Source organism: Neomonachus schauinslandi, chromosome 15 (assembly GCF_002201575.2).
Source record: "Neomonachus schauinslandi chromosome 15, ASM220157v2, whole genome shotgun sequence".
NCBI lineage: Eukaryota > Metazoa > Chordata > Mammalia > Carnivora > Phocidae > Neomonachus > Neomonachus schauinslandi.
The window spans coordinates 20,566,661-20,580,179 of record NC_058417.1 but is presented as its reverse complement, the minus strand read 5'-3'; the positions used below and the strand labels follow the sequence as shown (position 1 = coordinate 20,580,179).

Genomic DNA, 13,519 nt, shown 5'->3' with positions numbered 1-13,519 from the left:
AGTATTCACTAGCTTGACTCAGTTCCTAATCCCATTAGCTTCTGAGAGCTACTGTAACAGATATTACAAACAGTGGCTTCAAACAACAAAAGTTTATTCTGTTATAGTTCTGGAGGCCAGAAGTCCAAATCTTGGTCTCACAGGGCTAAAATCTAGGTGCTGGCAGGGCTGCGTTCCTTGGGGAAGCTCCGGAGGGAAAGTCCATCCCCCTGCCTTGTCCAGTGACTAGCAGTTGCCTGCATCCCCTGGCTTGTGGCTCCTCCTTCCATGTCCAAATCCAGCAACCAAGCTTTCTTCCATTCTCTCTCTGACTCTGCCCCTCCTGCCTCCCTCCCACGAGGACCCTTGTGATGACATTGGGCTGTGGGGATAATTCAGGATAACCTCCCCATCTCCAAGTCCCTACCTTAATCCCATCTGCGATGTCCCTTCTGCCATGCAAAGTGACATCTTAATAGTTTCCAGAGATAAGTATGTGGATACCTTTGCAGGCCATGATGTTGCCCCTCAATCCCAGGAGTCTGTGAGCATCTGCTGTCGCTGACCCATGGCTCTGTCTTTGTCCTTTCAGAGGAAACGACATTTGAAGCAGGAGTGAAGGTTCAGATCCACAGTCAGTCTGAGCCACCTTTCATCCAAGAACTGGGCTTTGGGGTGGCTCCAGGGTTCCAGACTTTCGTGGCCACCCAGGAGCAGAGGGTAAGTTCCTGGGCTCCCTGGACCAGTGGTCCTGGACCTATGCCAGCCACCTGCAGAGGCATGAGGAGGGGAAATGGGACTCCCAATTTTGGAAGGCTCTGAGTCCACTCAAGAGGCCTGAGTGGGGCTGGGCTTGGGACAGGGCCTCACCTAGAAACTGGAGAAGGGTATCAGCTAAACTCTCTAACACAATTCTCCCATACCACCTGTCAGTTCCTAAAATTGGGTGTAAGAGAAGCCCAGCTTCTTTTCTTTTTCACCGAATTGGGTGAGTGTTTTTTCCAGAACCTGTGTTGGGGGTGTTCTAGAACTTTCTGAATTTATGGGAAAGCATTGGTACTGTGGGCCTCCCAAACTGTCCCCTGTACTTAATGCCTGGATACTTGCTGAGGGCCAAGATCAGCCTCCACTGCAACACATAGTGGGTGTGATGTTGGCTTTGAAGCAGTGGCAGAAGAGGCTGGCATGCTGGCTGGCCTCTACAGACCCCAGAGGATGAGGCTGGTGGGGAGATCAAAAATGAACATGTAAGGGTGTGCCAGGTGGGGAACAAGTGGCACAGCCAGAAAAACCTCATCTTTAAGGACAAAAAAGGAGGTCATGAAGCAGATGGCAGGTAGCCAAGTTCAGGGCTGAGGATTTGAGTCAAGAAGGACGAGAACACAGATTAACAAGTCAAGGCATGTAGACAGACAGGGAGCACTAGTGAGCCCAGAACCCAAGCAATTATTAGCCTCATGGGCTTTTGAGTACCACCAATGGCAAGCATAGCAAGACCCTCGTTAAAGTGACAAGGACAGATTTTAATCAAAAATATACCCTTGCAGTAGGAACAAGGGTTCAGCATGAATGGAATTCAACTTCCATTTTCACAGAGGTGGCTGGGCATCTTAATGGAAACATGAGGGGAAGGGAGGGGAACAGAAGGGCCTGGAGTGGAGTCATGGATGTGAAAAATGGCAGAAAGCAGGAAGGGGGGACTGGTCCATGAGAAACCCACCTTGGTTTTGCTAACTGGAACTTGTCAGAGTTAGGCTCCTATCTGCCCACAAATACAAGGGGATGGAAGCCATATTTTTAGGTGTTGTCTGGAGCAGATAGTAAATTCTTTTGACAGTCTTGAGTTTTCTCAGGCAGGGACTTACCCTCCATGAGCGACACTAAAGAAATTTCTGGACTGAGTGGGAAGCTGGAGCTCAGGACTTCTAAGAATAATTGAGTCTCTTTTTCCTCCCAAAAGGAAACTGAGGGACTCCCCACGGTGAGCATGATGCAGAACAGCCCATTCAGGCTTCAGAGAAGAAATTTATTGTTTGCTTTGAAGTGTGTTCTCAGAAAATCAGCCTCATTCAGAGCAGCCTTGTTAGGAGTATTATAACTAATAAGATATCTGGTTAAACATTTTACAACTCTTCAAAGCATTTCCGTACCATCTCAATTCATTTCATTCATATTAATAGAGAAATACAAAAACACATCCCAGAGCTAAATCTAATAATAAATTATGTTTCCATGTATATAAAAGAACATATTCATAAGAAATAAGACTCAAAGGAAATAAGCCAAAATACCCACTGTAGGGGAATTTTGAATGATTTTCTTTTCTGGGTTTTCCACATGTTTTAAAATGTGGCTCTTTTTTATTCATTCAGCAAGTAGTTTTTGAAACCCAACGATGAACAAGGTCGTGGAGCTGCAGTGATGAACAAAAGAGACCCAGGGTCTATCCCGCAGAGCTTACAAATTAGTATTGTCTTTCCCCTCTCAAAAATAATGTGAAGCCAAATAAAACTTGGGGATTGGTCCCATTTGTGTATTCTCATTCTGCCATTAGTATCCAGCTGATCCTGTTTCTCAAACACTGCATTTCAGTGATTCCAAGAAGTACAGCTGACTTTTGAACAACGTGGGGGCTCAGGAGCACCTAAGTCAATTAGGGGTTTTGACTCCCCAGAAACTGAATTAATAATAGCCTACTGTTGACCAGAAGCTTTACCAATAACAGAGTCAATTAACACATATTTTGTATGTTCTTTGGATTATATACCATAGTCTTACAATAAAGTAAGCTAGAACAAAGAAAATGTTAAGAAAATCTTAGGGAGAAGAAAAATACATTTACCACATTGTACTATATTTATCAAAAAAAAATTCCTCATGTAAGTGCACACACCTGTCTTGTTCAAGTGTCACCTGTATATTTTTTCACATTTTTAACATTTCTGAAATCAGGATTTGTTTCTCAATAGATGACATCTTATAGCTAAAATTAGCAGTGCTATTTCTTCCTCAGTGTCATATAAAATCATGGCGCCTCCCACAGTCTGCCTTGGCTACAGTGTCCCTCTTCCAGGATTTGGCTGCTTCAGCTCAAAACTCAAGGGAATCTTGCGAGAGGCCAGGTATGACAAGACTATGGGAGCAGGAGGCCCTTTCCTGGACAGTTGGAGTGAATCATGTCAGAGAAATTGACTCCTGAGTGAGAGCACAAAGAGGAACTGGTGATTTAAAGGACCACTACCGTGAATCCCTTTGTGAATTTGCATGGTAAAAATCACTCCACCCGTGCCAGGTGTATACGTACCTCCTTCAATATCTTTTCATTTTTTTATTCTAAAAGAGCACACTATTGCTCTGTAAACCGACTGAAGATGACTGTTCTTAAAATCAGTATTTGCCCTAATTCCTATGAAGCCAGGATATGCCCCTGACTTACAGGACAGCCTGAGAAATGCTCCTTTGATGAGCCTAGCTACGGTGGGAGTGCTGCAGGATTCCGGGAGTGCTGCAGGATTCCAGGACCACCACCACCACCAGAGACAAGCAACGGGATGACACACTGGAGTGGAGACAGACCCAAGAAGGGAGGAATAATACCAGTCACTTCCAACTGAACACACACCACTTGCCAGGCATCAAGCAACTGAGACACTTGACATGCATTATTTCATTTAACCCCCCAGAGCAAACCCAAAAAGGTAATGGTGTTATCTCCATGTTCCAGATGACAAAACTGCAGTTAGGTAAATAGCTTAAGGTTGCACTATAGGGGGAGAGCAAGGCTCAGCCTCAAGCCCAGATCTCTCTGTGGAGAGGAAACCAGACTCCAGAGACCTGGAGTCTATTCCTAACTGTGCCATGAGACCTCGGACAATTTGCTTCCCTCCCTGCGCCATGGGGTTTCCCATGCATGGAATGGAAGGGCTGGGTTAGATGACCTCAGAGGGCTTCCAGCATTAACAGCCCCGCAGTCACAGGTAAATAATATTTTTTAAACTTTAGAAGAGAGGTCCTGAGCATATTCCTCAATAGTACCCCTGCCTAGCACTTCCCATAATTTGCAAAGTCTTAACCCTTAAGAATGGCTTCCGAGGCTCTGTTCAACCAGGCCTGAGCCCTCTCTCCTGTGGGTAACCAACATGCATCGGACTTCAGCCAGACATTCCCTGTTCTTTGATGCCTGCTTTGTGCATTTTCTCCCACTGTTCCTTCTGCCCAGAATCCCTTCCTTGTGTTATCTGCTTGGCAAAGGCTTAGTCATACTTCCAAACGTTGTTTAAAGATGGTGGTCTTTAAGAAAACTTTCTTCCACCCCTAAGAAGCAGCTAGTTCCTCCATTCAACTCTCTGTTCATTCATTTATTCCTTCAACAAATACCCACTGAGCACTTCTTGTGCTAGGAAAATGAAGATCAGCAAGACCTGCTCCCAGCCTTGGAGCACTCACAGAACGCAGTGGGTTTTTTGGCAATTTTGTCCCACCCCCAAGAGAAACAAAAGTCTCCTTGTAGGACTTATCTCCCCTTGCACAGCACTGATCTTTACACCTACCTTAAAAGAACTGATTTCTTTAGCCTCCATCAGCTCTTGTCTCACCACAGACTGGGAGCTCCTTGAGAGCAAAAGGACTAATTCTCTCGAATTCTATACAACCAGTGCTTTGCTTATATGTGAGCTCAGTAAAAGCGCATTCTTCAAAGGGTGAGTGAACTCAGATGCGCAAATCTGCACCCTCTGTTCAAATAGCACTCAAATGCTTATGCTCTCCCTGCTTCCCCCCTCCCACCCCTGCCAAAACTCCCATGCAAACGAGCCCTGAGGCCCCTTTCTCCCTGAGGCTAAGCCAACCTGTGATAGATGGTGATATCTATCATTCTGGCTACACACTTAGAGACCTTAATCATACCAAAAGCTCATGAAATTGTTCAGGGTTGGAAACAATCTGTGTACATGAGAGTGGAAACAACAGATGAGAGGGTCAAGACAGAGCTCTGGTATTTGGGGAGAATTACGTGCGTTTGTGGATAGTAGTGGAAGGGCAAAGCTAGGACATTTGTGTGGTAAAAGCCCAAGAATGTCTTTAATGTTGACATCACCAGTCAGAATCTTTGCCCTAATTTAAGGTGATTGCTCATCCTGATGGAACTCCCAGTTGCGATTTGATATCCGAAGACTTTCATCATCTCTCATGCCCTGTTCCAAGAGGGATTCTTGTTGATTCTCCTTTTCTAAATATTCAAATTCAGCCATTTTGCTCATACCTCTGGGTAGGGCTGAGAATGAATCTGTAGATGCTGGGTAGTCAGTTGGCCACTGGTCCCATTGTTCAGAAAATTTCCTGGCAATCACGGCCCTGGGTCTATATTTTGAGGTCTCAGAAATGCCTTGGGTTGCCAGGGTTGGAAAATCACTGGCCGGAGGTATCCCATTTTCACTAAGGACCCCTTTCACTACCTCTTGTTCTTTGGCCACTGGGAATGAGAAGTGTTCCAATCCCAAACCCTGGACTCTGTGTTGGTTCCTCACTTGGGCTGTATCCAAAGTACCATGAGAATGCCCATCATTACACCATACCCTACCTTGAGCAGCTGCCCACTAGCCTGTTTGGGGCTCTAAATAACGGCAGATACAAATGTTTGGGTCCTGCTGGACCGAATTAAGTCATTGGCGGGATGTGTGGGCTGAGCTGGCTCCACCAGAAGCTTAAGCCTTTGCCTTTAGTGCAGTTTGGCAACCCTTCCAAAAGTTGGAAGGAATTCTACCATGGCTCACAAAAATAGTATCCCCTACCCCACCCCAAGTAAACAGTCTCAGCTGTTGGGTGGGGTGCCCCCATCTGTTCTTGACAGCTCCGTTCAAGCTTCCAAATACAACTTCCTGACTCTCTAGAGAAGACTCATTTGTCAATCTGACAGCCAGATCCATGGTCTGTAATATCTGCTTCATGGACCTCATTAGAAATGAAGGTTTGCCCATTTGTTTTTTTCAAAGCAGAAGAGAGAACATGTTACACATGCCTTCAGCAACTTCCAAACTGCCAAACTGGAGCACATAAATATGGCAGCATCCAGTTCTGCTCCAGAAAGCACCAGGGAAGTGCCAGGAGGTGAGATGGACTGCTGTATGGCCAAACCCTCCATGATGAAAGGGTACATTGTCTCTCATAAAGAGGTAAAATAAGAACAAACTAAGCATTTACTAGCATAGCTACTTAACCAGTTTTTACCACTCAGCCTCTAAAATAGAAATTCTTCCAGATCTCCACATGGTTTTGTCGATAGTCAGTTTTTCGCCACTTTTTCCTATACAATGAGCGCTTGCTTTTTTCAAGGTGGAGGTGATGGCGGGGGCGGGGGAGAAAGCATGTTCATTGGCTAGGATGAGCCAGTATCTCAGCTCTGTTGGGGGAATCCCAAAATAAGCCCACATAAAAATATGCTCAAGCCTTGTAAGAAGATAAAATCACTCTACCCTGCCTCCCTTTTGCCTTCCTGCCTTCCTGCCTCTCCTGCTCCTTCCTTCCCTAATTAAGAGCCTCCAAACCATTCTGGAGACTTGTCTCTCTTTCCTCACTTCCCTCATACTTCCCAGCCCACCTCTAGCACTCAATTGAAACTGTTCTTCCGGGTGTCTGGGTGGCTCATATGTTTAAGCATCTGCCTTCAGCTCAGGTCATGGTCTCAGGGTCCTGGGATTGAGCCCCGCGTCGGGCTCCCTGCTTGGCGGGGAGCCTGTTTCTCCCTCTCCCTCTCCTTGTGGTCTCTCACTCTTTCAGTCAAATAAATAAAATCTTAAAAAAAAAAGTTCTTCATCAAGGTGACCTATGAAATCTGTGTGGCCATAGCCCGTCTTTGTTGATAAAGACACTCCCCACTCCTCAGTCATTACCCTACCTGGTTTCTCTGTGGCGGGTATACTGTTGATCATGCCCTCCTGAGACACTCTTTTCTTTGGCCTGATTTCCTTCTCAGTCCCCATCATGAGCAGTTCTTTCTCTGTTCACCCTACAACAATGGACGTTCCAAGATGTTGTTTCTGGCCTCTCCCAATCTGCAGTCTCCTTGAATGCTCTCGCCCTTGACCATGACTCTCAAATCGCTACTCCCAGCCCAGATGCTGCTGAACCCCTCCCTACAGAGTCCCATGGGCATCTCAAATCGTCAGTCTAAATGGAAAGCATCCTCTTCCCCATCCCCCACCAGCACCACAACACTGCTGGTCCACCTAAGTCTTGCAACCTTATGAGTGGTTTGAGTACACATATGCACTCTCTAAAGGGTGACTTTAGAGCCTCATTCTTCTCATCTGGAAAATGGGAATGACTGTTCCTATCTCAGAGGACTGAGTCAATGCTTTCATGTAGAACACTTCTTGGTTTACAGTAAGTGCTCAGTAGAAGTTAGCTATTATTATACCTCACCCCAGACACTACATTAATTCAGTCCTTTGTGATTCCGCACCTGGACAAGAACAGCTGCCTCAGTGGTCTACCTTCTGCCCATCCAGCCCCTCTGCAATCCATTTTCTGCATCAACATGATCTTTGTAAAGTACAAATCTGAGCATCTCCCGTCCTCATTGCCGGATGAAGCCTGGGAGTCTCCCCATGGCCCTTTTTGCTCTAGCCCCTGCCTGCTTTTTCAGCAGCACCTCTCTGCTCCACCAAGCTCCTACACAATGCACCAGCTACCCCAAAACATGGGGGTTTATTCCTAAGTATCACATGCTCTCCTCTCTCCTTGCCAGCAACACCCTTTCTGCCCTTTCCTTACCTGACCCATATGTGTCCTTCGAGATTCAGCTCAAATGTTACCTCCTCCAGAAGGCCATCCTGGAGTATTCTGTGTGAATCTTTAGCATAAAATTTATACATTGTGATCATCTGTTTACTTTCTCCCCTACCAGATTGTGAGCTCTTTGAAAATACAATTCTCTTTGTTCTGTTTTTTACCAGCATTTTGCATGGTGCTTTATATACAGAAGATGCTTGATAAATTATTGAATGGAATGAGAAAATGAATGCATGAGAGAGGAAAAGAGCCTAATTTATCATGCTCCTTTGTTGCTTGATACCCATTGACGTCTTTCCAGAAACAGAATAAAGTCCAAATTCCACCACCCACCTCCAACTATCACCTTTCCCAATGGTTGCATGCCGCTGTGCTTTGGCAGCCGCCCTCTGATCCACACACTGTCTCACGTAGGCCTTGTGCCTTCCTGCCCCACTCCTTGCTCATTTCCTGTTGACTCGCTCAGGTATTGAATATGTGATATGTGCCCAGCACTGTGTTAGCTATGAGTGATATTACAGAGATCAGGACTGACCTAATTCTTTTCAGACAGAAGAATCTTCTAGTCTAGCAAGAAAGGCAGACAATCACAGACTAAAAGCTATATGTGTCTGTGTAATATGCCCCCAATATACTTTAAAATTCTTACAGGAAAATATCAGCTCTTTTAATTCTTAGAAGGAAGGATGGATGAATGGAATATTGTAGAATGATCTCTGAAGTCCGCCTTCAATAATTTACAGTCCATCTCAGCTCTTGTTAGCTTCCAGATTTGATGTGACTGGATTAAACCGTCTTTAACACTAGACACTAAAAAAAGAAAATGTTCCTTTACAGGGTGCATGGAGAAAAGAGATTAGCCAGAAATGGCACAAATTGACATTGCAGCCCCAGCTGGAGTCCAAAGTCTAGACCTTCTGTAGTGCCCACCCTCACTAGCATCCATCAGGGAAGAACTAGCTGCTTCTGGACCCTCTCTGCCCTGGCTCTGACATCAGAAACCAGTTTTTTATCTCTCAATGGCTTTTTTCCTCCTTGGACCCTCGCAGAAGAAAGGAAGCTCTAATGTGTCTATTGACTCACCCACTTTATCTTACTCAGGAAACAAGTTAATAAATCAGACTATTCTTTGTTTGGGTCCTGCTACCCAGTATACCATGTTATCTTCTGATTCTCAAGCAGCTTGCTATCTGAACCCTGAACACTGAGGCTTTGGTTTCTGATTTTTTTTTTTAATAAGGGGCAAAAAAAAAATCTGTAGAGGACACTTCCATATACAGGCTTAAAGCCATCTCATCTTATTCTTGCCAACTGGGAATGTTAGAAAATCACAAACAAATCTTTCAGAAATATCAACCCTAATGAATGAAGGAGGGGAGGCATTTGAACAGCACTGCTGATGGTCACAACACCTTGACAAAAGCAGAGGAAGAGAATCTTGGAAAAAACATCTCTTTCTTATTCCCCCGCCTCCTTCACTCTTGAAAACAACTGTTGCACAGGGATAAAGTCCCCGCATTTGTTTTTGTTGTGACAAAAGGGCTGGAGAGACCCAGGAATCATTCGCGGTGGGCTAATAAATCTTAGTCCTAATCTGTTAGACTGCTCTATAGCCCCAAAGCATCTCTGGTCCCCCGCCTATTGAGATTTCTCTCTCTCTTTCTTAAGAATTTAAAACATTTATCAGCCTGTTGGCTAGTGATACAACATAATTAATATAAATTTACATAATAACGCAAGTTCTTTGCGTAACTTGCTCTATCCAATGAGAGTATGCCCTTTGAGGGCCAAGCCTCCAAAACAATGAGCACAGAGCCTCACGCTGTAAATCAGTGAATGAAATTGTTGCAGACTTAATCAATACTGGTTAATGGATTGCTCCAAACCCTGCAGCACATCCTGTTGGGGAACAAAAAATCATTCCAAAACCAAAGTCATGGGTTCTTGATTTATTAGCTGTATGTTTTGAGATGGCACTCAGAGTCCTTAGAATGGGGCCTTGGTCCCAGTGGGGTTGCAAAGAACAGGAAGATGGCATTTGGCCAAAGCCTGTAGGAGAGCCTAGGGGATTTGTAAAAGGAACAAGCAGAAAGAGAGGGAGACCCCAGCAAAGAAGTCACCCCCTCCCTGCAAAGGGCAGACCAGGCAGACGTTGAGGGTATAAACTGGTAGAGCCTTTAGGCCAGGGAGGTGGATGGGGACTTGGCAGGATCCACCCAAGTAAAAAAGGATGCATCCCCTTCAATCTAGCAATTTTTGTCCTATAGAAATACTTTAAAATGTACTCCCAAGAAGCCTGGATAAAGATCTTTTCTGTGGCATTGTTTGTGAGAGCAAATAATTGGAAACAAATTAATATTCATCAATAGGAGGATGATTATGCATCTGCATTCCCCCACTCCCCACCTCCCTACAGCAAAGATGGTGAGAAAGACCTGGAGGTCCCTTGGGGATATTTTCCAAGCCTTATTGGTGAGAAAAGTGAGTTACAGAAAAATACAGCAGTTTGGTCCAATTTATATTAAAAATACTCATATGCTAAACTAAACTTTTTTTATAAATGCACATGTATGCAAATAGCACACAGAAAAATTTTGGAGAGGTGCATACCCTACTGAGAGCCACTCAGAGGAAGGCAAAAGAATTGAGTATGCAAGATTTTCCACTTTTTCTTGATGCCTGGAATATTTATAACAAGAATTCATTAGTGTATTCATGTATTACTTGTGCAATTTTTTAAGGACAAGCATAATACTGCTATTTACAAACAAGTTTTATTGTTTGGACCCGGCATCTAACAGAGAGATGGGCTCATATATGGGGGTAGGGGCCTGCTCCCTACAGCCAGGGACAGCCTCCTCTGCAGGCTCATCCTGCAACATCTTCCCCAGTGGGCAGCCTCCACCAGACCCTTCTTCTGCTCCCGGCACATGCAGAGGCTGTAGGGAAAGGCCTGCAGCTCTGAAGATTCCCGTTGAAGGGGGAAAAAATTTTTGTAAAGATTTTTGCCTGTTTTTGAAGGTAGTTCAAAAAGAAAATGTACCCCCCCCCCAAATTCAGATCTGGGGCCAGAGTGCAGTTCCCAAAGATCATTAAAGAGCATGGGCCCAGAACACATCAGTCCTCCATCCGGGTGGGATACATTTAATGAGCTCAATGATTGGATTGTGTTGATTAGGTTAGATTAGATTGACAGGTGTCCTTAACCATTCCATAGCTCCTACAGTTGCCCTCTGACCCTCTCCACCTCCATACCCTCAGGCCTGGCTGCCCCACAGGTATATCCCCCTCTCCCTGTCCACTCTGGAGACAATGGGTACTCTCACTTGGCGATATATTTTCTTTGGGACTGAGAATTATCCCAGGCATGCCCTAGCATCTGTCCCAGGGACCGGTGTATAATAGGGGCTCAAGAAGTGTTCATTACATTGAATTGGACTGATCTGAGCCCTCCCAAGCCTCCACCAAAAGGCCTGAAAGGAGGCAGCAGCAGGAACAGACTGGGCCAGGCTGGGAAAGTTTTCCCCACTACCCAGCTGGTCAGGCTGCTCCTGAGGCTGAGCGTCAGACCAGCCCCATCCCCAAGGCTGCTGCTTCACCTACGAAAGGGTGAAGAATGGCAGCTGAGATGCCCAGTGCTGGCAGATGGAAGACAGGAGCTTGAGCTTAGCCACATTTTGAACCTCAGAAGGAGCACACGCAGGGACTCCTCCCTCTCTGAGGGGACACAGCCTCGGAAGAGACATCACTGTGCAGGCAAGTCTTTCAAGAAATCATAACTGATATTTATTGAGTCCAGAACCTTTCTAAATGTGTCATATCAATTATCTTAGGTATGCCTCTCATGGAATAAGGTAAAAAGAATTGGAAACCAAAGGAAATCAAACTGGAGCACAGAAAAGTGAAGAAACTTGCCCAAGGACATGCACCGAAGAAATGGTTGAGCCTGGAATTACAGTCAGTTGAAAATACTGCCTTCAGTTGCCCTGGAACATTCTGCTTCTCTTCTGGCCAAGAGAATAGGACAGGCTCTGAGGAACTCAGAGAGGGAGAAACCAAGCCACAGGAGGAGGCTTCCCCCTGGGCAGGGGCTGTGAGACTCCCCAGGTGCAGGAGAAGGAAAGCCAGCTCCAGAAATGGAAAGTACTAGAAGGCTAAGGAGAGGGGAAGGGGCCATGCAGACACATTCAACACAGGCACAAAACATCTCCAAAATGGATGAAGGGAAAAGCAGGGCCCACACAGACACGAGAAGGAGCCAAGGGCAGCTTCTTCTAGCTAGTTTCTTTCCACGAAGATCATAATATATGCTTATTGGAGAAAATCGGTGGGGGACAGAAAAGTAGTAAAACATAACCCAACAAACTCCCACTTTGAGGAAGGAATGGTTATGCATTTGGCATTGTTGGCATCTTTCCTTGCAGATTTCTCTCTGTATACTTTATTGTTCGTGTATCCTTAGACTTAGGCTCTTGGGGTAACCAGGAGCAGATTGCCTCAGAGTCTCACACAGGAATGGGCCTGGTAGCTGAAGGCTGCTGAGAAGCTGCAGACAGATGGCAAACACAGGACTTCTAGTCTCGTGCCCTCTGAGAGCCAGAGCCAATGACTGCTTTCTCCCTTCCTCCATGTGTGTGGCTCCCTGCTCTCCCACACCCTCTCTCCTTCTCCCTCCCTCCTTCTTTCTTCTTTCCTTCCCCTCCCTCCACCCCTCCCTCCCTCTCTCTCTCTCCCTCATCATTCTTTCTTCTCTATCCTTTCAGATGCCAAAAGTGATGTTTCTGCATCTCCCCTCCTCCCTCTGCGGGCAGGACCCCAACCCTCCTTGCATATTTGCACGGGGTTTGGCCTCCTTGTAATGCCAGCTTGCACAAAGCCCATGGTAGAAAGGCACTCTCAGTAGGGCACTGGGTGGGCCACAAGTTCCCACAGTCACCGCTAGCGCAGTGGTCACTGGACTCTGATTCTTCTTTCTCCTCCCACCTCTCCACCTCATTTCGCATAAACATCCCCTGTAACATTGTCGGAGCGTCCCATCACTGTCGCCTGGTTGCAGCTACTAAAGTCGACTCCATCCATCCTTGTTCTTAGGTCCTCAGGACCACTGGTGAGACGGTGGTCCTGAGTGAGCACCAGGCACCCGCTACTTTCTGCAGACTGCCTCATCACAACCACCCTGAGAGATAGGATTCCTCATGCACATTTCACAGATGGGGAAATAAAGGCTCAGTTGTAGAGAGATGCAATTCGAATGCAGACCTCTGAGCTTCTTTCTACTTCTGCACCCTGCACCTGAGCTCACAGGCTTCCCAAGGGCCCAGAAGCCTTTGACCTCTCCTTGTGGGCAGGATTCCTGCGAACCAAGAGGAAATAAGACCCTCTATTAAAGAAAATTCATATCAGGCCTCCACATCCTTTCCTAATGCCGCTTCTCTTTGAATGTGATTGATGTTGCTTTACTTTATAAGCGTTTAAGAAGCCACTTAATGATAGCAACTGGACCTCCTGATAGGTCTAGTTATTATTATGACTATTATTATTATTATGACTATTTTCCTAGGCTTATCTATTTCTTCAATTGGTCCGAGCAGAAATAAGGATGAGTCACTGTTGAAATTTTCCTAGGAAACACACTCTTATATTGTCCACACATCATGCACCTAAGCAGCACAGGGGGCCCGCCTGGGGCTGCATTCGCTGTGGCGCACCTTTCCCGTGTGTTTTGCACCAGGTGACTGGATTATTCATCCTC

General features: G+C 45.8%; 1 protein-coding gene across 2 annotated transcripts in view; it reads left to right on the top strand.

The window, feature by feature from the left end:
* The window catches only part of ASIC2 (acid sensing ion channel subunit 2), a 1,092,913-nt gene that overhangs the window by 1,025,393 nt on the left and 54,001 nt on the right, over window positions 1–13,519 (top strand). For both annotated transcript variants that reach the window (XM_021704197.1, XM_021704196.1), the window contains exon 3: window positions 572–699. In XM_021704197.1, coding sequence (XP_021559872.1) covers window positions 572–699 — 128 coding nt within the window. The remainder of the gene's footprint in view (window positions 1–571; window positions 700–13,519) is intronic.